At 36.1% G+C, this 24,284-nt stretch overlaps 1 protein-coding gene across 6 annotated transcripts in view; it reads right to left on the bottom strand.

Moving 5' to 3' along the window:
* The window catches only part of LOC107748591 (protein turtle homolog B-like), a 68,367-nt gene that overhangs the window by 36,785 nt on the left and 7,298 nt on the right, over positions 1-24,284 (bottom strand). For all 6 annotated transcript variants that reach the window (XR_001640947.1, XM_016563447.1, XM_016563449.1 and 3 more), the window contains exons 2-3: positions 15,753-15,950; positions 6,948-7,094 (exon numbers count right to left, since the gene is read on the bottom strand). Coding sequence is in view for 5 of the 6 variants with exons in the window: in XM_016563447.1 (XP_016418933.1) it covers positions 6,948-7,094; positions 15,753-15,950 (345 nt within the window). In the remaining variant the exon portion in view is untranslated. The remainder of the gene's footprint in view (positions 1-6,947; positions 7,095-15,752; positions 15,951-24,284) is intronic.

Here is a 24,284-nt window from a genome sequence, read left to right as displayed (position 1 = left end):
CCATATTGTGCAAAACAAAATTTGACTGCACAAAACTACTTTGTGCAGAACAAAGCTAGAATGTGCAAAACAAAACATTGCAAAAACCAAAACTAGGCTGTGAAAAACAAAAAGCTAAACAAAGCTAAAATGAACAAAACAAAACTCGGTCACACTTTAGTATAGGGAGCAATTTTCACTATTAACTAGTTGCTTATTATCATGCCTATTATTAACATATTGGCTGTTTATTAGTACTTATAAAGCACATATTCGGCATTACTATATTCTACATCCCTAATCCTTCCCAATACCTAAACTTAACAACTACCTTACTAACTATTAATAAGCAGCAAATTAGGAGTCTATTGTGGCAAAAGTCATAATTAATGGTTTGTTAATAGCGAGAATTGGAGCTTAAAATAAAGTGTGACCCAAAACTCAACTGCACAAAAGATAAAACAACTAAAAATGCAATTCAGTTTTATTTAGGTTAAGTGTATCCATTTACATCCATCCATGTTCCCTTTAAGACCAAAAAGGAAAAAAAACATATTTTATGCCGTTCTTCATTTGAACTAATCCAGTGATTTGTTACTTACCTGACATTTTTTATTGCATACCAATCACATTTGCCAGTGCTGAGTTATGACCCATGTGCATGCTGTCTCAGGGGACCTCACACAAAGACTCCCAAAAACTTTGGTGTTTCGGGACACTTCAGAAATCAACACATTTCTGCAATTTTCAGCCATTTCTTTGTTTAATACCTTGATATGTGACCCTGAATCACAAAACCAGTCTTAAGTGTCAATTTTTCTAAATTTATTTATACATCATATGAAAGCTGAATAAATAAGCTTTCTATTGGGTATATTTGTAGCAATAGCCAACAATACATTGTATGGGTCAAAATTATAGATTTTTGTTTTATGCCAAAAATCATTAGGATATTAAGTAAAGATTATGTTCCATGAAGATATTTTGTAAATTTCTTACCATAAATATATCACAACTAAATTTTTGATTAGTAATATGCATTGCTAAGAACTTCATTTGGACAACTTTAAAGGCGATTTTCTCAATATTTAGATTTTGTGGACCCTCAGATTCCAGATGTTCAAATAGTTGTATCTCGGCCAAATATTGTCTTATCCTAACAAACCATACGGAAAGCTTATTTATTCACCTTCCAGATGATCCATAAAGCTCAATTTCGAAAAATTGACACTTATGACTGGTTTTGTGGAGATACAACTATTTGAACATCTGGAATCTGAGGGTGCAAAAAAATCAAAATATTGAGAAAATCGCCTTTAAAGTGGTCCAAATGAAGTTCTTAGCAATGCATATTACTAATCAAAAATTTAGTTTTGATATATTTATGGTAAGAAATTTACTAAATATCTTCATGGAACATGATCTTTACTTAATATCCTAATGATTTTTGGCATAAAAGAAAAATTGATAATTCTGACCCATACAATGTATTTTTGGCTATTGCTACAAACATACCCGTGCAACTTAAGACTAGTTTTGTGGTCCAGGGTCACATATTATGTCAAATAAGAGATAAATGTATTGTTTTTTTGTATGAACAAATAGTACTTTATAATTTTATATAATTTTTTTATCAGTTTTATTGGCTTGCGCACAAAGTTAATCTCAAGGTCAAACCACTAGCCTAACTGAAAGATAGACTGCCAAAGAATTAAGCATGTGAACTAGAAACACTAAATGTTTTATGATTAATTTTACATTAATTTACAAATAAATAAATCATAAATTGTTTTGTAGAGCAAATAATTTTAATAATTTTACCATTACTCAATGTAGGACCATTTAAGCCCACCTTATGTTTCAATGAGGAATCCCTTTAATTACAAACTTTGATCAGTTTTCTGAGTGAAAGTGTTTAATGATAACAGTTCTTTGTGTGCTTTTACCTTACTAACATTTTCCCTATTCTTACTTACTACCTTAAATTACAACCATATTTAGATGACAAATGACAAAAAAAAGAGAAAAAACTACAGCACCTGTCCAAAGATCATAGAGGCATGTCACCTTTATCATGTTGGCACAGTAAAAGTGTTGTGCTTTGCATACTGTATGTTTTTCATGTTGAATGTTATTGGTACAGGTGATGAGCGCTAACTCATCAATAAAAAAAAAAATCAATATTTTTTTTATATTTTGTGAATAAATAATTATGTGGGCTTCTTTGGAATGCAGGCTTAAATGGTGTCAAAGTACCAATTAAGCCCATGCCTGACTTTTGACTTTATTGATAAAATATCTTAATTTAATATTCTAAACAGTACATCAATTAATTATGACATTTTCAAATGAGAGATAAATCTTGCATTTTAACAAATTATTTTTCTTACAAACAATGTATGAAATCTATGAAAAACACCTAAACTTAGATTTTGGTGGGATAATGGGTATACTTAGCCTACACATTTCATATGAGTGAATTGATATACAAAATATAAGTTTACAGGTTTTGACGAGCTATTTTGGAGGAAAAGGCATATCAAACAATAAGAGCAAGCAAAAGGTTGGAGATTATAAAACTGATTTTGAGTTATTTACTTATTATTTCCAACAGCAAGACTTTCAAGTATCCAGATAATAAATGCACATAAAGCATTTGATTACAAACTGACCAAGTCAGCTAATTGACTATTCCTTAGAGGATCATCTTTAAAGGCATGACAATGCATGCTTATTAAAAGTCATAAAATGGTAATATGCCATAAAAACTTCACACCAAAACCTACTGGGAGGAGCAATATAAACCTATTTCATTTCAGTCAAAAACTGCCATGGCTACAGGTCACTCACACATCCGCAATCAAAGCAAATGTAGTGAATTTCAAGCAGGCATTATGTCGTTTAGATTCAAAGCTGCATTGCTTGCAAATCCGACCATGAGCCATTTAGCCAAAAGGCTATTATATGCACTTTATTGTAAAACGTCCTGACGACATATAAAAACCACACACCGTGTAAAAACCACGCCGCAATCACTGATATCGACATTTCGGAAAGCACCTAAGGGCCAGGACTGTGTGTGCGTGTGAGGGGACGTGACTGAGTGAACCTCTGAACTGACCGTGAATGCAAACGAGGGAGGGCATGAATGGCCGCTGTAGCAGTAAAGAGGAAATAGGATGCCGTGAAATAAACACTCACAGATGCTCGCACAAGCGCCACCCGCCACAGCTGCACAGGTGACATTTCCCCGGCTGAAAAACGACGAGGCAGACACTGAACTCATTCACCCTGGGCCAAAAACACACATACACAAACATGCACCCCGCATGCAATAATACACCCTTCAATCGTGCCTCTCGCCTCTGCCGCCGCAGCTCTGAAATGGAGAAACGGCTACTGTGCACTTTCCAAATAAGCCACAGTGATTTCTGCAAGGGAACGGCTGTGGACTTTCAACATGGACGCGAGGTGCAGCAGACTGTTACCCTTGCTGGTGTGATTGTTTGAAGTTTGGAATATGCATGAGTTTCACCTCACAAGCATATGTTAAATATACAAAAAGCCTGTGCTTACGGAGAGCAGACAGCGCTGTGCTAATTATACCGTTCCTGTGGATGACACCTCAACGTCTGACAGCAGCCAAATAAATATCAGGTGAATAATCAACATAACTGAACGCAGAGATACGCAAACTACGTGCATCACTGCAGCAAACATGTACTCATTGCCATATATCTGACTTGTACAGGATTGGAAGTGAAACACTATGTAATAGATGAAAACAGCTAGTACTGCTCTCTTCCTAACTTCTTTTTTATTTTTACTTCAAACTGTACTTCAAACTGGTTGGGCTGGTATAAATATTTCTTGCTAAGTAAAAACAGGTTAGGGGTGCAAAAGAGTGCTGGGAAAGGTTTAACAGAAAAACAAAAGAAAACAAAACAAAAACAAAACAAGATGAAATTAAATTAAACAAAATTAAACAAAACAAAACGCAAGTTAAAATTCACCAAATTTGAGTTATGACCCATGTGCATGCATTGCATTCTGCTTTTAAAGACTGGTAGGAAATCCTAATATAATTTGCAATTATATGTTTTTTGTTTTTTTTATAGTTTAATATTTATCTTCAGGTTTATAAAATCTAACAATGGGTAGAAAAAATATAATGTGTCAAATAGAAAGTAAATATTTTTCCAGATAATATTTTCCACATTATTATTTTCATTTTTCACAGTATAAATGAGTCTTTATAGATGAAAATATACAGCTACCTTTATATTTAAGGGAGTCCTGCAAATACTGTATCCTATGTGGGGGTCAGGGGAATCAAAATGTTTAAAAACTCCTGCCTTAAAAAAGTATATAAATTAACGTTTTACTTTTGTTTGAGTAGTTTTTAGAGACTTAAAGTCCCCATGAAATCAAAATTAAAGTTTTTTGGGTGTTAGTATCAATATGTTAGTCTTAAGGTTATCTATAAGGCAGTGTGCTCCAAAACAGTGACAAAATTCGCATTTAGAAGATACAAGCATTGAAAGCTTGCAGTTCGTCACTTCCGCCACGTCAAATCATACTTATGCTTCTCATCAAACTTTCTGTCCAATCAAATGCTCTCTAGAATCCGAAGCGGCCGCCCCTACACTATAAAATAGACGCTGAAGCCGCGGCTGAAATCGTTCACTTGTCCACAGAATTAGTATTTTCTGTACAGTGAATGGCACGTAGTGCTCTATATAGGGGAAAGGGAACGATTCCAACAGTGTAAATATGCTTTCCATTGAGGAAAAAAAGAAGTCTGGTTTCGTGCTGTGTCACGCTAACCACCGCAGCGCACACACACTCTGCTCCGGTCCAGAGACACGATAGCACGGAGCGGATCACATGCGCGAGTCGGCGCAGACCACAAAATGTATCGGAGCTATTTGAATTCTACACAGAATGCTATATTTTATAGCAATATGGATGAGATTGTGGCTGGCATACCCTGTCAAATGCGGCTTTACGGAGCTCAACAGCTCTGAACAGCTCTAGCCCAAGCTGTGATATAAACGGCTGCTTGATATGTCCCACCCTGTCTTCCTGTTTCAGTTAAAATGACGTCAACACATAGAGTAACGCTGTGTGTTTCTAAGCATTTCAGGGGACCTTTAATCGTGCCTTTCTTCCAAATATACCTGTACCTCTCCTTGAGTAGAGCGCTCAATCCCTCCTGTGCAATTTCAGCCAGGACGACCACGATCATTGACTGCACACTTTTATCACTTCCTCTCTGCTGCTGTTCACTGAATGGACACATATCTCACTTGGGGATGTGATTCAATAAATGGACACTATAAAGGACCAACAGAGATGCTTATCACCAACATACCAACAAGGCATACACTATCGATTTCTCACCAACATGAGAAGAGACACTGGTTCCTTAATAACGCCCATAATTATCTTTAATTCCTCTGCCACTGCAGCTCATACATGTAAGGTGATGTACAGTGAGAATCAGTATGCAGTGCAGCCAAATACAAAAGGCTCCAGTATTGGAATTAATCTGCTGCATCAGCACTTGATTTAAGCCTACAGTGGCGTTACGATACTATTAATATGCGACCAAGGGCTTTTTGGATATTGACCCTCAGGCAATGATTACTGAGCTGTGAATCATGATAGTTTACATATTGTCTTAATGGATCGTATTAAATTCATCATCTAATAAAATGCAAACACTCACCGTGGAGGAGATAATATATTTCCAGCGGCGCTGAACCATGCCCATAAATAATAGATCAAGCAAAACGTGTTCAAATGGAATGAGAGGGAGGAACATGACATGACCAAAGCCTTGAGCTACCCCAAATTTGCCTCTGTAGTTTGGCACCATGAAAGACATCTCCATTAGTGTAATGGAAATGATGAGGGCTCTGCTGCCTGGTGAAATATTACTCTGTTTATTAGACATAAGGGCATGCAGATCTCAGAGCAGGCCGTTGGGTTTCTTTTGAATGCTGGCCCATACCCAAAGGATCATAATATTGAGTGTAGGCTTCATGAAATCACTTGACAAGCACAAAACAGGAAGTTTCGGCAGGGCATATCAAATGATAGTCCCTTTTATTTTTAAACAGGCTTACGTTATGTCATAGCCATGAACTCGAATTTGCTACTTGCTAGACTGTTTCAGGTGGGATTGGAGAGAATTTGATAAAAAGGATCAGTATTTTGTATTCATTTTCCTTTTTGTCAACATTTAGGAGTTAACTAACATATAGAAGTCCTTAAAGATTACAGACATGGAGTTAATAATTAACCAAAAATCTAATTGTTACCCATCATTGTCCACTGTACGACAAGAACAAAATATTGGATCAAACAAGGGAGATGGCAATAACGATTTCTGATGGAAACAATGACAGCAGACTCTAGACCACAAGGAAGTACATTGCTCATTTCTGTGGCAAGAGCATGAAGGCTGTTTTTTGTTGGGTCTACCACACATATTAGTCACAGCAGCAGCCAGTCATGAGTGGTAAGAGACAGTCACATCCTCCTCCACTCCTCACAGCTCTGATTTACTGCTGATATTAGAAATGAATATGAAATCAAGCCGCGATTAGTCCTACTCCACCCCCAAAAGCAGACATCCATTAAAAACGAGGGGGAGGGGAAGAGAGCACACCGAAAGAGAGAGAGAGAAATGCATGTCGGTCCGTCCTGCTCTGTATGCAGAGTCTCTGAGAAACTGAGTACATACATTCAGATATGCAGATATAAGCAAAGCCTTATACACAAACCACTGCAATGAGTCAAACAACTTGAGATGGATGAACAGATGGATGGAACGACAGAATGAATGGCACAGATAGATAGATAGATAGATAGATAGATAGATAGATAGATAGATGTGTGTGTGTGTGTGTGTGTGTGTGTCTTTCACAGTACTAGTGTGGTGAGAGTGGCGAGGGTCTCACCGTTGACTGTGAGGTGAACCCAGCTGCCATTGTGAAAGGTGTCATATTGTTGTTCCAGCATGAGGACCCTGCACTCGTACCAGCCCTGGTCTTCTGAGCGCACATGGTCGATCTGCAGAGACGCTTTGCCATGCAGACTGGCTCTACCTGAAAGCACACAGGAACAGAGGAGAGCTGAGTGGGACTGCTGCAATGACTCACTGCAGTGAAAGTCGGGCTCGCGTTCACTAAGCATGCATTCACACATATCTCATATCTCATTTAAAATTATATGTATTCATAAACATTAGAAAGATGGTATAAACAAATTTATGTGTGCATGTGTCTGTGAATCCGACAGAAATATTTGTGCAAGAGCCTTTTTTTGCATACAGAACAGGGTTATTACTCTCAACTAAAACCAATTATTAAAACTTTTTTAATGATTGTAATAAAGCTGAAATGGAATAAATCATAAATATTAGATAAAAAGTAAAAACTTTAACCAAACAAAAATTAGAAATGTTGCTTCAGCAACTAACTGAAATAAGAGGTCAAATTTATGGAGGTCAAAATTAGACAACAATCTATAAATACTATAAATTTATCTATCTATAAATCTATAAATAATTTTTTCTGAAATATTGTTAATCTTCATCGCTAAAGCTTTGAAGGAATATTAGCTGTAGGTAGGTACCACTGATCCACTAACATGTTTGACTGGCATTTCAACAAAAACTTTTATTTTGTGGAAAACTCCATGATCAAAATTAGAGAACAGTAACCACTGTAGCATGAAAGAAGATTACAACTAAAATTTTGGAGAGTTAAAGCTGTCAAAAAGGCCCCTGCTTTGAATGATTTCATCACATCTGTGGCCACAGGACATCACTAGTTTCTCACACTGCGCTGGTGTGATCTTGGTTCACTCTTCTTCCTGTCTCTTCCATAGTTCGGTAACTGTAGTGGGTTTCTTAGCCATAACTTTGTCACCAAGGATTTTCCAGAGATTTTCAGTCTGGTTTAGATCAGGCCTCCTCAGCAAAGGTGAGCCTAGTCTTTTGATTCTTTCTGCTGATGAGAGGCTTGGTCACTGCAGAGTGTGCTTTCAGTCGACTTCTCTTAAACGTGCCGAGACAGATCCATACCCTGTTCATTGCTGAACTGGCAAGCAATTCCAACAGCAGTGTTGAACCGATTCCCCATTGTGAGTCTTCACATTATCCTGTCCTCTTCTGCATTTGTCTTACGTGGACAACCAGCCTTTTGGGGGGACTTGAATTAGTGTCATTGTAATTGCTTCAGAATACAATTAATTTAAGAAATATTCTTAAAAACTGCCCTTCTACTCCTGTTAGGATATGTTCAAATAGGACTAAGCAGTGACCTTGTAATTTAGGAAATTGTAGATTGTTCTCTAATTTTGATCTCCACTGTAGGTAAGACCCAAAGACTTTCAATTAAAAAAGGAAATAAATACAAAGCTGCACCAACATAACACCTCATATATTAAACCATGAAGAGAATATCATTGTAAATTGTACATAAACCCATTCTTGCATAAACTATCACATTCAATTAGAAGTGACAATTTAAGTAAAAATGGTTTTATAAACATTTTACACAGAAATTCATCCTTGTGTTGCATGAAAAGGCTCACAGCAATGTTTCACACATTGTACTAACTAAAATGAAGAATGCTGCATCCAAAAAAACTGACATGACAGATAACGGCACCAGTTAATGACAATGTAACAAATGCACTGACGATAACAAACAAGCTAGATGAATTTCAGGGTCTATAGTTTAATCTGCCTTGTTTAAAATGATTCTTACTCTGCTGTCACTGCATACTGCGCTCTGCTGAAACAGGAAATTTATGTTTTAATTAGCTGTCTGTGTAATATTGGTTGGTGAAGATTATTATTAGTTGTTATCTCCATTAAATAAAGCCCAGTATTGCCATTATGATTATAGTTAATCACTCCAGCGTATGAAGAGAAAAAAAACGCTGAAGTGTTACAATAGTAACTCCATGAATGTTATATGCTATATAGCTTAAAGTCTATGAAGGAGCAAACCTAAGTAAATAAATAAATGACAAATTATTATTAATATTTAATTTATTAACTCACATGTCTTTATTTCCATATGTATACATTTATTTATTTTATCTATTTCATATAGACACTTTGCATTTTTAAGGTTTCACCAACAACAACTTTGCAGTTCACAAAATGATTAAATGATATGCAGCAAGCCAGCATGTGGAGCAATGTATAACATTACTAGCAAAGCAATCTATCCTTGATTTCAGCCCTCTTTAACTATCGAATGAAATGTGTGCTGTACTTGAAATAGAAAAGAACAAAGTATCACAGCTCATATTTGAGTGTTACACATTCTGTACTAAGAGGCTTAGCAACACCGACAATACAAATAGTCACGGAAAGTGAGAGAAATTTGGGCAGTCAAGCATCTCTCTGACTGAACTAAGCCATTCCAGAGCTGGCCACTATCAAAATACAATCTCTCATTTGCCTATTCGAGGACTTTAGCTGGGATTTCACATGTTTGAATGTTCAGGGCACTGTTCACTGTGTGAGCGTCTCAGACTCACGTATTTACATTCCGGCTGGCCTTCATACTTCATACTGCTGTGTAGTGAGCACTAGATATCATAGCTTTGGGATCCCAGCTGCACCTGAGAGAGGAAACGGCAGGTTTCCAGAGCAGAAAATCGATACGGCACGGGGCAGAGGAGGCTGCGGTCTTGCAGTAAAAATATAAGGCCTTCAAAATCACAGCTATTTTTGTTCAGGGTGATAAAGTACTGATGGGATCATACATCGGCATCAAAGTTAGGGAGCATCTTCACACTGAATGTTACAGCAAATAAAAGGTGTTTTTGAGGCCACTGCTAACAGGACTGCATTATCTTTCCCACTGCAGGCTTAAATGTAGTCCTGTGCCAGTGTAGAGTATTTTAACACGTTTTAACATATTCTGTGCCAGTGTATTTTAACTTAATGTGTTTTCTTCTAATCGGATAACTAATCAGTAATTAAACTAGTTGCATTTGAAAGTTGTTCAGGCAACATTCAGTGACTTAAATCCTTCCAAATGGATCTGCATTAGCATATGGAGCTTTGGGAACCCCAAACAAAGAATTGATGCCTATGGTAACACAATTTTAGCCATTTTAACCATCTCTTTTTATTTGTATTTTAGTGTTTTTGTACTTAGCACATGTAGCCAAATATTAATCTTCCTGTTTATTAACACTAGAAAAGTGCAAGAATTGCAAGAAAAGTGTTTCTTGCAATTCATATTATACTAAATAGAAGCAAGGATATGCTTCATCGAGAGAACAAAGTAAATGAGACATAAAATTAACAAAAAACTATATAAAACATTTAAGATTAATACAAGACAAAAATTTGAAAATCACAAAATACATTCAGGTGATAAAATATAAAAATATATCAGTTAAACATACAGTATGTCTGAATAAAAATGTTGTCAATTAACATTAAATATGACAAGTTTAATGACTACGCCCAATGTGTTCCCTATTTGTTTTAAATTATATACATTTTTTAAATTAAGTTATTTTACATATTCACTGTTTAAAAAAAATTAAAGTTTTATATTTTAAAAAAATTATATAAATTTTCATAAAATGTATTGTAATATATATATATATAGAGAGAGAGAGAGTAAAAAATATTGTAAAATATATACAATATTGTATGCAAAGTTATTACATTTAATAATAATACAAGCAAAATGTCACCTAATGACTACTTTACCCAATATTTAAAGGTGACATATCATGAAAATCTGACTTTTCCAGGTTTTAAGTGCTATAATCAGGTCCCTGGTGCATCTACCAACCAAGGAAACGTGAAAAAGATTAACCCAGTAACCTTGTTTTGTAAGTCTTTTTCTGCAAGCGTCTGAGAAAACGAGCGCGTTAGATTACGCTCCCTTGGTGACGTTGCAAAGGGATCTCATTATAATATTACCGCCCCTTAATCTGTAAATTTGCACCCACAGCGGCGTTGTTGTGTTTTTGCAAGCGACAATAATGTACTAGTTCTAATGCCATGGCGAAAGTTTGAGCAAAACACGCTAACTGTTCTGTCTTTGGCTGCACAGATGAGCACAGAACACTATTTACAGTCCCAGCCTCAGAGGAGACAAGAGAGCAGTGGATTTATTGATTTCATTTTCAAAATGATATAATAAATTATCTGTGGGGTATTTTGAGCTGAAACTTCACAGACACATTCTGTGGACACCAGAGACTTATATTACATATTGTAAAAAGGGGCATAATATGTCTCCTTTAAACACACCTCTGAATAAAAACATGGTCTATTTACATCAGAACAGTGCAGTCCAATAAAATTTGTATAACAGCCTTTGGAGTTTGACAAGGAAGGCATGATGGTGGATTCTTCACAAAAAAAGTGTAAATCTTGTATCATAAACAATAACATGTATATGTATATGTAATAAATATGCATGTAATACTTTTATTTAGCATTACATTAAATTGATCACATCTATTTCAAATAAATGCTGTTCTTTTAAACTTTCTATTCATCATTCATGGTTTCCACAATAATATTAAGCAGCACAACAGTTTTCAACCTTGATAATAAGAAGAAATGTTTCTTGAGCAGCAAATCAGCATATTAGAATGATTTCTGAAGGATCATGTGACGCTGAAGACTGGAGTAATGATGCTGAAAATTCAGCTTCGCCATCACAGGAATACATTTTAGAAAACAATTATTTTAAAAAATTACTGTTTTTACTGTATTTTGACTGTATATATGAGCTTCATACCAGCAGAGGTTTGTGAGGGCTCACCTCAGAAGATCACGTTTTATACACTGCACTCACGCTCAGAGCACACAGGGCCGTTCATTAAGCAAACTCGTTAGGCGCTTAATTACCAAAATCCTCCTGCAGGCCTCTTGCCAGCAATGACTGCGGATAGATTTGTGCACTGCGTTTTAGGGGCCCATAAACAGGCCCGTCCTGAATGAATACAATCTGCCTCTAGCTAAGAATCACTTTAGGAGAGCCTGTGTAAATCACATCTAAACTGCTGCAATGATTGCCGAATAGATTGTCCGTCTGCAAGACAATGAGGACTCTAATACACCAAATTGGTCGAGGAATCAGACCCGGAGCTCTGGCAGTAGCCAACAGGGAGAGAGTTTGGGAGTTTCTGCAGCAGAAAATTGCATTGTGAGTTATAGTAATAGCCTTTTGGAGTTCAATGGTAATTGTGCGCGGGTCCAGCCAAACTGTGAGACTAAAGCCTTGTGGCGTAAAGGAACAATATGAAATGAGCTGCCATGGCGACGCTATAGTACCCACAGGAGACAATGATATACAGTCACATCGATGGAAGCCTGGAACTGAACATTAGATATGTAATTCAAAACCAAATAGTGGAATGATAATTCACTTCCTCCTTCCTCTTTCTTAGTAAAATCAATTATTTATTTTATGGTTGAAGAGAATTTATGAGAAATTGCAATATAAAGATGTGAATTACAAGTCAGTTCTTTCCTGGCCTCCTTTTGAGCTTCGACCTCTCATTCAGAGAGGGAACTGTTCAGTTAAAACCCCACTTCTGATAAGCCACCATAGTAGCTCTGTTCCAAATCCTAGTGAGCTACCTAACTAGACAACATTTGAAGGCATCATAATTGTGCTCTTTACATGAAAGCTATTAATTTAAAAAAATAACACACAAGGACCAGCTATAATATCTGATAACAGCCAAACAGAAGGCAAATTATAAATATATATTCATTTATTTTTATTTTTAAAAGTATTATAAAATAAAAAAGTGTATCAAATTTCAAAATAAACAACAAAATAATAGTACAACAAAATTTATTTTACTACATATATTTTAAAATATCATAAAATATATATATATATAATTTATATATTTTAAATATGCAAAGTTTACCCATACTGACTACTCTACCCAATATTTCAGTTTGCTATGTATTTTAAATTATACATATGTTCATTCAATTCTTAAATGTTAAATATGCCAAGCAAAAAATAAAAAAGAAAGATGTACATTTACTTTTATATCAAAATGTATTATATTATTATATATGTGTATATTATTATTATTATAATATACATGTTTTTTTAAATAATAACAATAAAATCAATATTTTGAAAAATACGTTTATACATTTATATGATATAAAGTAATATAAGTTTAACATAATGACTACTTTACTTAACATTTGCATTTGTAATTAATTTTAATGTTAGTTAAAGTATATATTGTTAGCTTGTTGTGAGTTGAGTCTCCTGTGCACTAATGTGAGGAGCGTTTTGTGTTTCTGTCCATAAACAGTGTTCCAAATCATTAAACGAATGCGATTCCAGTGAAGTTAGAATGCTCCCTTAGAATGTAGCTGCCTATGTAGGCCACAGACAGCACTGCAGCTAAATAGGTTTTGGAACAGAGCTCTCTCGATGTAGAAAGCAAAAGAAGTTTCCAATTTAATAAGGTGAGACATAGCAGTCAAATGATCAAATAATCTCAAACAATCACAGAGATGGATGTGTCACGCAGCTCTGCGTCCTGTGTCGTGGAGAGTGTGTGCTTTGAGAAGTGCTGACAATAGGTGATTTTTCACCCAGACGGCCAGCAGCAGATCTGCGGTAATTAAGGTTCTGTAACGCACCTTGAAAGAGAATGAGTGCCATGCTAGCAGGCAACCATTACTAAAGCTTTTCCCAATCCGTGTCAAGGGCTGCTCACACTCTCTTTTTCTCTGGGTCGGACAAAGGGCTCGCTTTCGCGTTGAGTAGTAAACATAGAAAAACTGTGCTTTCGCTCAGCCTCACTCAAAATGAGCACATTAGATCAAGTGCAACACTTCTGAATTCAAAAGGAAGACTGATGGTGTGACTGGAACTTTTAATGGTTTGTTTACAGTTAACAGCTTTCTGTAAATCTGTCATGAGCAGGTAAATTTAATCAAACCCAACCTAAAGCCCTGGACTCAGTCCAAATTCACACACTATTCTTACTGCAAAGCCTGCCGTGAATTTCCATCCTGGTTTAGGCTGGTTTATGCTGGTTCATCGTGGTTTTGATGCTGATGCACTGTGATGTACATTTAAGTTTGAATTATTGGCTTCATAAGAAATTCAAAGTTTGAAAATCCGTAATTCAAAATCTAATTTCAAGCTGAAAATAGCCTGAAAGATACTCTGAAATTCTTAATTTAAAATTTTACTTTTTATTCAAGTTGTGTTGCTAATTTTTAATTTAAAAAAATTTTCTTAAATTAGAAAATAATGCACAATGGAAAGTGGTCTCAGACCAGTGTTATTTTAGTATTATTTATATACTATTATAGTATTTTATTACATGGCTCTGTGGAATACTTGATTCTGATTGGTCAGTCGCGACATTCCAAGGTATGTTATCCCTCGATAACAGCTGATGATAACACAGGCTCATCCGGGTAACTGAAGTCGGCGCTATAGTTACTCTTGCAAGGTACAGTTTTTCTTCATGGAAGCTTTGCGTTTGGTTAGCTAATAAAATATTAATACTCGATTCAATATTGTGTACAGTTATTTAATTATGTCATCCTGGTATCACGGACTCGCTCTCTCGTTTCATACAAATGCAGCTGCTGCCATTTTGCTACGACTGTTTTGTACACTGTAATGGATTATAAGATATACCTAACAAACTGGTAAGATTTTAAAACATTTTTATCTTAAATCAATATCTTTTATCGCCTTAATTATTTATGTGGTGAAATGTTGTGTAATAAGTGTTATGACTGCACTGTTTCCCTTAAATGTCCGTCTAGTTTGAACTTGACGCTTGCTCGAAACTACTGTGTTCACGGAAGCTTTACGATTAAATATTTCAACTCAAATCAATATTTGTCTGATTATTTACTTATGTGGCAAGTAGCCGTGTAATAAGCGGGATCATGTACATCCAGCCGGTTGTTATCGCAGAATAACCCCCTTCAGGGTGATACAAGACCCTTGTCGGGGGTTATTCTGCGATAACAACCGGCTGGATGTACATTATCCCTTGCATAATGTATCATAGCTTTTATTTATATACTTTCAGTTTTAATTTTAGTTCAGTTTTATTCATTTTGTTATATATGTATAGCTTGCTTCTGCCACAGGATAAAAAAAATAAAAAAGGTAATTGCGACTTTTTATCTTGCAGTTCGAAGAAAAAAGTCAGAACTGTGAGATATAAACTCGCAATTGCAAGAAAAAACAAGTACTTTTTTTTTATTCATTGTTGGAAACAAAAAATAGAAACGCAAGATGTAAATTCAGAGTTCTGAGGAATTTATATCTTTTATATTTTATAGAGTTTATATCTCTCAATTTCGAGTTTATATTTTGCAATTCTGACTTTTTTTAGAATTGTGAGAATAATGCCTTACATACTTTGTGGTTTTGTAATTTTATTCGTTTTATTTCAGTTTTAGCTTTAATTTTAGTACTTCAACTTCAACTTTTCTGATTTTCCTGAATTTTCATTTCAGTTTTTAGTTTAAGCTAATAATATTTACATTTATATTTTATTTCAGCTTTATTTCAATTACCAAAAATGATTTTTAATCATTTAATTAACAATAACAACATTGTCTCAGACTATAATTTAATATGGGAAGAGCAGTATGTACGTTCTACACTTAGTTGGCATAAAATTAATTGTCTACTGTACATAATAATTAATAGGAATTAAACTGTGGACATTACAAAGATGCTGGTGCTTACCGGCGTACTCAGGGTCCACATGAGGAGGATAGAAACGGAAGTTGATGAAGAAGGGAATAGGCACACCAAATTTGAACCACTCCACTACATAGGGAGTCTGCTGGCCGTTTAGGGGGTGGCTCACGTCACATCCCAAAACAACACTATCTCCTGCACGGGCCGTCACAAACTGGGGCTCCTCTCTCACTCCGTGGGCACCTGGACACAAAAAACACAGACATATTCAGCACCGTGTAAAAATAAAATAAAATAAAATAAAAATCTTTTTATGTTTTATTTAATTTACTAATTAAAAATTAGGAAAAAATGGGGAGTGGGTTCAGGAACTTTAGCAGGCCAGACTTGAATCTGCATCCTCAGAAGCACTGCAGCTCTAACAACAAATCAACAAAAAAAAATCTGCAGATTTAAGTGCATGTTTGCCACATTTGTCCCTAAGAACTATAAGTGAGGTGTCAAACAGCTCATTGTCCTATTTAACAAACATTTGTTGTTAAGACTTGGATAGTTTCCCAAATGCTGGACTTGTGAAAGTTCTCAGGTAATTATTACTTAAAAGGAACGGCCAAGCAGATAATGAGATGACAAGAGGCTTATCCACACACCTCATTGATCTCAGCTAATTCACACTTGGATGGCTTTTACAATGGATGGGCCAGAGTTTTAGAAATCAATGCACAAGCATGTCACATGCCTATGGGTGACCTATCGGAACGCTAAAGGTCATTGTACCTGCCTCAGCAGAAAATATATTGGAGGAATGGATTTTCTTCAGCTAGCTCCACCACAGCCATTGAGCACTCTCTCCTCTATCAGAGTTAGCATGGCTTCAGCGCCTCAATGAAGGGGAAAATCACCTCCGGGATCAAAGGACCTGCTGACGGTGCATTCTCCACCACGGAGACACTGTATGGAAAACTAAGTGATTCAGTAACAGTAAAATGTAAGAAAAAGTAGGTTTCAAAAACAGCGGTCTCTGTCTTTCCCTGATTACTATACTAAACAAAAAACACTACAACTTTTATAACATTAAACTACCACTAAAGCACAAAGTTACACATCGGAATGTGTTTTACAGAACTAGTTATTTACCAATTTAACACTGAAGTATAACTTACATCATGACAGTACAACTTAAAGCTGCAGTCCGTAACTTTTGGCGCTCTAGCGGTTAATAAACAGAACTGCGTGCGTCTTGCGGAAGAACATTGTAGCCGGGGCTACTTCTCTCTGTTTATGTCTATGGCGAATCACGCAGGTACTGGGCTACTCCGCAGCGGTACCTACCCGAACCAGTCTAAATAGTCCGAATATAAACACTTATTATAGGTGTACCGTAGTGATTCAGGACAAGCGAAAAACACGGTTTGGAAAATGGATTCATGTACTCGCTTATTATATAAATTTTGAACACTAAAAAGTTACAGACTGCAGCTTTAACGTAGTTAACTTGACAAAACTAGGCTAATGTCTTGTGGTTCAGTAAGAGTAAGTAAAGAACTGATCAGATTTACACTACCATTCAAAAGTTTGGATTTTTTAAAAAAGAAATGTATACTTTTATTCAGAAAGGGTGTATTAATTTGATCAAAAGTGACAGTTAAGACATTTACAGAAAAAAAAACTAAGCAGCACAACTGTTTTCAACATTGATAAAGATAAGAAATGTTTCTTGAGGATCAAATCAGCATATTAGAATCATTTCTGAAGGATCATGTGACATGAAGACTGTAATGACTGCTGAAAATTCAAATTCATAAATATATTAAAATAAAAAAAACTTTTATTTTTATTTATTTATTTTATGATTACTTTGTATTGTGTCACATTGTCCAGTCTTTCTCTCTTATCAGACTGAAGTCAGACTGTAAGCTCACAATTCAGGTAAAACGAATATGTAAAAGCATTGATTTGGAAGATTCAATTAAATAACATCAGTGCAGGAAACACTGTCAGGAATATTTTAGCTTGGAGTTTCGATCCGCACTGATAGAAAAATTCAACTGAACAATGGAAATCATTAACTTTCAGTAAGTTTTAAAAAATAACAACCGTTTCTCAACTTTTAACCAAACTCGTATGCAACTGTGATTTTGTTTACCAGTTTAATCAGCTTTATCCAGTGGAAGCGTTAATCCACTTTATTGATTTAGCTCACACAGTTTTTGGACTGAAACAGTGCAGATTAAACAAATTACTCCTTTCCTAAAGTAAAGCTTGGACCCTCCAGTCACGGGCCTGGGCCTTGAAATCCGCTCTACTATTGTGAGCGCAGATGATTGCAAAGTACCACAAAGAGAGCAGCTTAACTTTAATGAGAGACCAACAGTGTGCATGCTTAACCATAAACTCACTACAATCTGCACATGACCAGCACAGAGCAGGTTCACAAAGAGCATTTCAGCGAGCCGTAAATGTGGGTCAGGGAGCCCCACGTTTAGCCTTGTTAGAATGGGCTAATTGTCATCTTTTAACACTTCTGCATGGTTGGGAGCATATATACTGTAATAAAAATGTTGCAAGATAAAAAAATCGCTCATTGCACATTGGAATCTCACATAATTAACACTCCACTTATTCTGCTAACAAGCAATATAGCTATAATTAGACAGCTTCTTTTTATAGCTGCTACATACTTATTCTAACAGTTTATTTTTTCCCACTGAGATCCACTTGTAATTTTAGTCGCTCTCTGATCCTTTGAATCAGGATTGGAATACTTTCCTGCCTTACTTATTGTTAGTTCTCGTCATTTATAAATATTATCTAACCCACTTCCTTCTTATTACCTCACTGCATGGCTTCAGACTTACATATTTTATATTCTATATGGTGGCACCAGCACCTGATATGATAGCACTAGTAGAGGAGTGAGGGCTTATAAAAAGAAAAATGTATAGGGACAGAAACCATTAACAATGGCGATATATTGTATTTTACAAGTAAGAGCAGTTACCAGTAATATTACATAGTTAAGCTCATTCAAAAAGCACATTCAACCGTAAATCACCATAACTCACAAATGTCCAGGCTCTGCAGTGCATGATTCTAATTTGATACTCACTTAAAAATAAACCATAGTTTGTCTATAGTATCTATACACAAAATTTCTACAGACACTATTTATAATATGGCGTCACACTCTTATCTCTGTGAAGCCACTTTGACACAATCTGTATTGTATAATGCACTAGAAAAATAAAGGTGACTTAACTTGACTCTGTGCATCTTTTAAAAAATATAATTGAATGTATAATACAAAATCGAAGAAATATACAAAATCTAAGAAATATTTAATCTGATCCAATTTGCAACGCTGTTATCCTGGAGATTTACAGGTTACTTTCTTTATATTCAGTTAAGAGGCCACAATGTGACATGTCCATCTTGATCACACATCTTCACATGATATGAATTTGCAGATCAGAGCTCACCAAACAAACTTTGGAATGCAGTGAAATTCGCATGAGCTTGTGTTTCCTGAATAAAAGTCAATGGAACAAAAAGTGTAGTGTGTCCACCTCAATATTCATAGACCTTCGCATCCACAACCACACATGACTTCTCACAACAATGATTAGATTTAACTATGGTTTCTGTCTTTATGATTTCTATGTTATTTGTGTTGAAAAACAGTAGTCTAATCACAATTATAAAATAAAATACAAAAAAAGAAACTTATGAAATATGAAATTATATTCACTTAGCCTACTCCCCGAACAAATGCAATGAAAACAAATGACTAACTATATTAACAACATAAAAATATATTATATAAATCTAATATTGCATGAATACCAAATTTATTTGTAAAGGTGGTGAATTGTGAATTGAAAAGCCTATTTAGCGTTAGAATTATTTCATATAGCTTTAAACTAGGTTAAGCAGAGACATTTGGGGTTTGTAGCAGAATTCTCTGGCGAATTCAAACACTTCTCACTGAATCTCATGGCGTCGTTTCATTTTAATGTCACATAGTCGAGAAACCATTTTGGTTCCCCAAAGAACCTTTCAGTGAACAGTTCTTAAAAGAACATTTTTCTTCTTAGCGTGAAGAACATTTTAATAATGTAAATAAGCCTTTTCCACTATAAAGAACCTTTTGTGGAATGAAAGGGTTCCGTGAAAGTTAAAGGTTTTTATAGATGCAAATAAACAACATTTATTTTTAAGAGTGTGTGGTTTAGTAAGAAATCTCCAGTCATGTAGCTCAAAGAAGAACCTAAAACAGACTACTGCAAATGACTGTATAGCAGGCAGGGAACATGAGGAATATAGGTGCTGGACCCCGGTAACAGCTCACCCCTTAATCCACTTGTGTCTGCTTTCACTCCCAAAGGCACAACAAAGACACATGACCCTTTCAGCCCATATAAACACACCCATCACTCACACCACACATTTACACTGCATTATATGGGCCCTTGGTGATCCGAATGGGGCGGATATTTGTGTTATATATCAGCGGTTGAGCTCTTAGCTCAACTGTTATGGTTCAAAGAACCTTCAAATAAATTAAGATTTGTTTGACATAAATTACTACAGAACAATGCTTTGTAACATTTTTTTTATAACCATGACTAGAACTTACCTTTTTCCTACACAGGTCATCAAGAACACGTTTAAACTGTAAATTGTTCTCTCTCTCTCAGTTTGTATGAAATGATGACCTGCACAGCTTGGATGAGGACAGTTTTCAAGGTTAACATGCCACCCTTTTTGAGGTCATATTAAGGGGAAGAACAACATGGCCTGGTCAGTTTATCAAAGAACAGTGGAAGCTTTCTCTGTTAAAACAGTAGATTAATATTGTCAGTGTGTGTCTATTCATATGCTGAGGTGTTCAAACCAAACATCCATATACTTCAAGCTCACATTCCCTATTTCTTGCTGAGCACAGAGGAGATTGTCTAATAATTTGAGATATCATCCAAATCATTATTTATGCAGCCCTTTTATTTTGAGATATAAGGAAAAAGCATGGAACTAAACAAAATGCTTTCCCAGTCTGTTTTGCCTATAATATTCTTACCAGAAAATCAAGAAATTCGGTGGCATCCCTTTTCAAATGAGGATATTAATAAATTATTCATTGTAGGAAAATGCAACATTTATACAGAAGACTAAGTCTAATTACATCAAATATTTACAGGATAGAGGTAAAGAAGAACCCAAAGATCACTGTGGCTGAGCTCCAGAGATGCAGTCGGGAGATGGGAGAAAGTTGTAGAAAGTCAACCATCACTGCAGCCCTCCACCAGTCGGGGCTTTATGGCAGAGTGGCCCGACGGAAGCCTCTCCTCAGTTCAAGACACATGAAAGCCCGCATGGAGTTTGCTAAAAAAACACCTGAAGGACTCCAAGATGGTGAGAAATAAGATTCTCTGGTCTGATGAGACCAAGATAGAACTTTTTGGCCTTAATTCTAAGCGGTATGTGTGGAGAAAACCAGGCACCTGTCCAATACAGTCCCAACAGTGAAGCATGGTGGTGGCAGCATCATGCTGTGGGGGTGTTTTTCAGCTGCAGGGACAGGACGACTGGTTGCAATCGAGGGAAAGATGAATGCGGCCAAGTACAGGGATATCCTGGGCGAAAACCTTCTCCAGAGTGCTCAGGACCTCAGACTGGAACTAAGGTTTACCTTCCAACAAGACAATGACCCTAAGCACACAGCTAAAATAACGAAGGAGTGGCTTCACAACAACTCTGTGACTGTTCTTGAATGGCCCAGCCAGAGCCCTGACTTAAACCCAATTGAGCATCTCTGGAGAGACCTAAAAATGGCTGTCCACCAACGTTTACCGTCCAACCTGACAGAACTGGAGAGGATTTGCAAGGAGGAATGGCAGAGGATCCCCAAATCCATGTGTGAAAAACTTGTTGCATCTTTCCTAAAAAGACTCATGGCTGTATTAGATCAAGAGGGTGCTTCTACTAAATACTGAGCATTTTTCAGTTTTTCTTTTTTAATAAATCTGCAAAGATGTCAACAATTCTGTGTTTTTCAATAAATATGGGGTGCTGTGTGTACATTAATGAGGAAAAAAAATTAACTTAAATGATTTTAGCAAATGGCTGCAATATAACAAAGAGTGAAAAATTTAAGGGGGTCTGAATACTTTCCGTACCCACTGTATATATATATGGTGTTAACATTTTATACAGTATATAATTACTCAGCACATTAGCAGCAAAACGTCCATTCTTAGGATAGAATCTGTATTTATATGTGTGTGTGTGTGTGTGTGTGTGTTTACAGAACCGACTATAAGCCACTACAAACCATGAATGATTCGACTCAAAGAGGAGCTCTCGGTGGTGTGACTCCCTCCCTTTCTGAGACACAAACAACCAAGCTGAATGGTTACTAAAGCTCAGACAATCCTGAACTTAAAATCCCATTCCACCAACAGATGGAATTATCCACTATCAGGATGAATAAACTAATGCCAACATGTTGGAAGCTGACGAGTAAATTTGTTTATATTCATCACAATTAGATGCAGTTATACAGATTATACAATTCACAATACAGTACAGTCTTTTCATGCTCACTAATGGTATAAACTAATGCTATATGATGGCAATTACTCAGCACATCAGCAGCAAAACCACACGTTCCTGGGATCAAGTGTAATCTTGATGCGCAGAGAGGCAGCGTTAGTCTCCCTGCCAACAGGGCCATTGGGACACATCATGAATAGGCAATCAAATGGAGAACAGAGCAGAGGTGGGTTCTCAAAGACACTAACCCACTCGGCTGCACAAGCCACTGACAAATGTAACTGAATGCCAGCCTGAACATGATGAAGGTCACTTCTCAGAGAGCTATGTGTCAGAGCTGCCCAAAGAATGCAACACATGCCGTGAGGATGAGTGACCAGGGTAAAAACGTCAGTGCAAGTGAAGATATAGACATACTACATGCCTTCTCTAACTGACTTCATTGATGCTCTTGTCCGAATGGGAGCAAATTTCTCAATAATTGCAGCATCTCCTGGAAAAACTTCTCAGAGGAATAGAAGCTGTTATAGTAGCAAAATGAGGTCTAACTCCCTATTCAATGCGGCTCATATTGTGAATTAGGTGAACTCTAAACATTAAGAGAATATTTAACAGTCAAGAGTATTTTGAGTACAACGTTATGGTTGAATTGAAGCAAATATCCTCTGTATTGCATGATAAAAGTAATAGTGCCCTCTCCATGACTCTAGCACAAAAGAAAAAGTTAGCAGATGAAAGAGACCTCTGGGACACCAGATGGCCAATTTGCTCAATGGAAACACAAGCCGCCATCACTGTAACAGGGTCGTAGGTGTCCATCTGACGGAACGCATCACAAACTCATCACTGTGGTCCATCTGGAGGCTGGTGTCTCTGAACTTACCGATCTGTTCCTAGACTCAACATGGATTTGATGGCACCGTATGCTAAAGATTTCCATCTAGCCACTGGTTTAGAAATACTTTGAAGATTGTTAACAATGCTTTTAGGACCTTGAGTAGGTGAAATCTGATTAAGGAATTCGCTTAACCTCTGGCCCATTAATTTGCCCTGACAACATTTTCATTGACAAGACAAAAACAAAGAGAGAGATAAGGATGGGATTTAATTTTTCGCAGTTTTCACACTGCATTTAATACTATTTTATTATATTATTATATATAATATAATAATACATTATATAATATAACTATTTTTAACAATTATAACTTAATTATATTCATATATATTATTAATTAATATTATTTAATATTACTTTCATTTAATGGAATTAAATAGCTGAAAGAAACAGCTTTAAAAGTGTTTTTATGAATTTATAGTTGTCCTGCTATTTAATTTCATTCAATTTTATTAAAGTAATATAAAATAATATTAATAAATTGCAAACATAGTGTACTATTCATTGTTTCTATCTGGTGTGGCCGACTATGTTAGCCAGCTAGGTGACATATTTAATTAATCTGAATTTTCAATATCAAAGTACAACACAGAAAATGAAATGTTTATGTTTGCAATGCATGAAAACCACACATGCAAGCCAATGTAAGCCAATAATGGCCCAATAGGCCAAGTAACAGTTCCATTAACTGGCCCTAATTTCCCTCTCCCTCACACCGGTCCCAGAACACCAGCATGGGGTATAATCTCAGTAAATCACAGCTAATAAAGAGCTCAAATACAGGAGAAAGGCAAACAGAGGCAGGTACACAGCGTCTCAGATCGTAAAGTTTACCGCACTAGACGTGAAGATGCCTGGAATGTTGAAATGGCATTTGATTACAGTTACGCTCAAAACTGATGACAGCAGAGGAAGAAATGCACATTCTCAGCAGGAAATCCCATCTTGAGCAAAACAAAAGCAAAAGCATCAGCATCTTTTCCCACATCACACTGAGGTACGATAAGATCAGAAAGCATGACGACACACCCACCACAGAACAATGCAAGGTATCTTCTTAATAAGACGTCATCTAAAATATGATGAATAATGAAGCCGGCCAACCCGGCGTACAATACAGCGCCTCT

Source organism: Sinocyclocheilus rhinocerous, unplaced genomic scaffold (genome assembly GCF_001515625.1).
Source record: "Sinocyclocheilus rhinocerous isolate Xijiao unplaced genomic scaffold, SAMN03320098_v1.1 scaffold620, whole genome shotgun sequence".
Classification (NCBI taxonomy): Eukaryota; Metazoa; Chordata; class Actinopteri; order Cypriniformes; family Cyprinidae; genus Sinocyclocheilus; species Sinocyclocheilus rhinocerous.
Note: the sequence above shows the minus strand (reverse complement) of the source record. Positions and strands in the feature narration are given on the sequence as shown.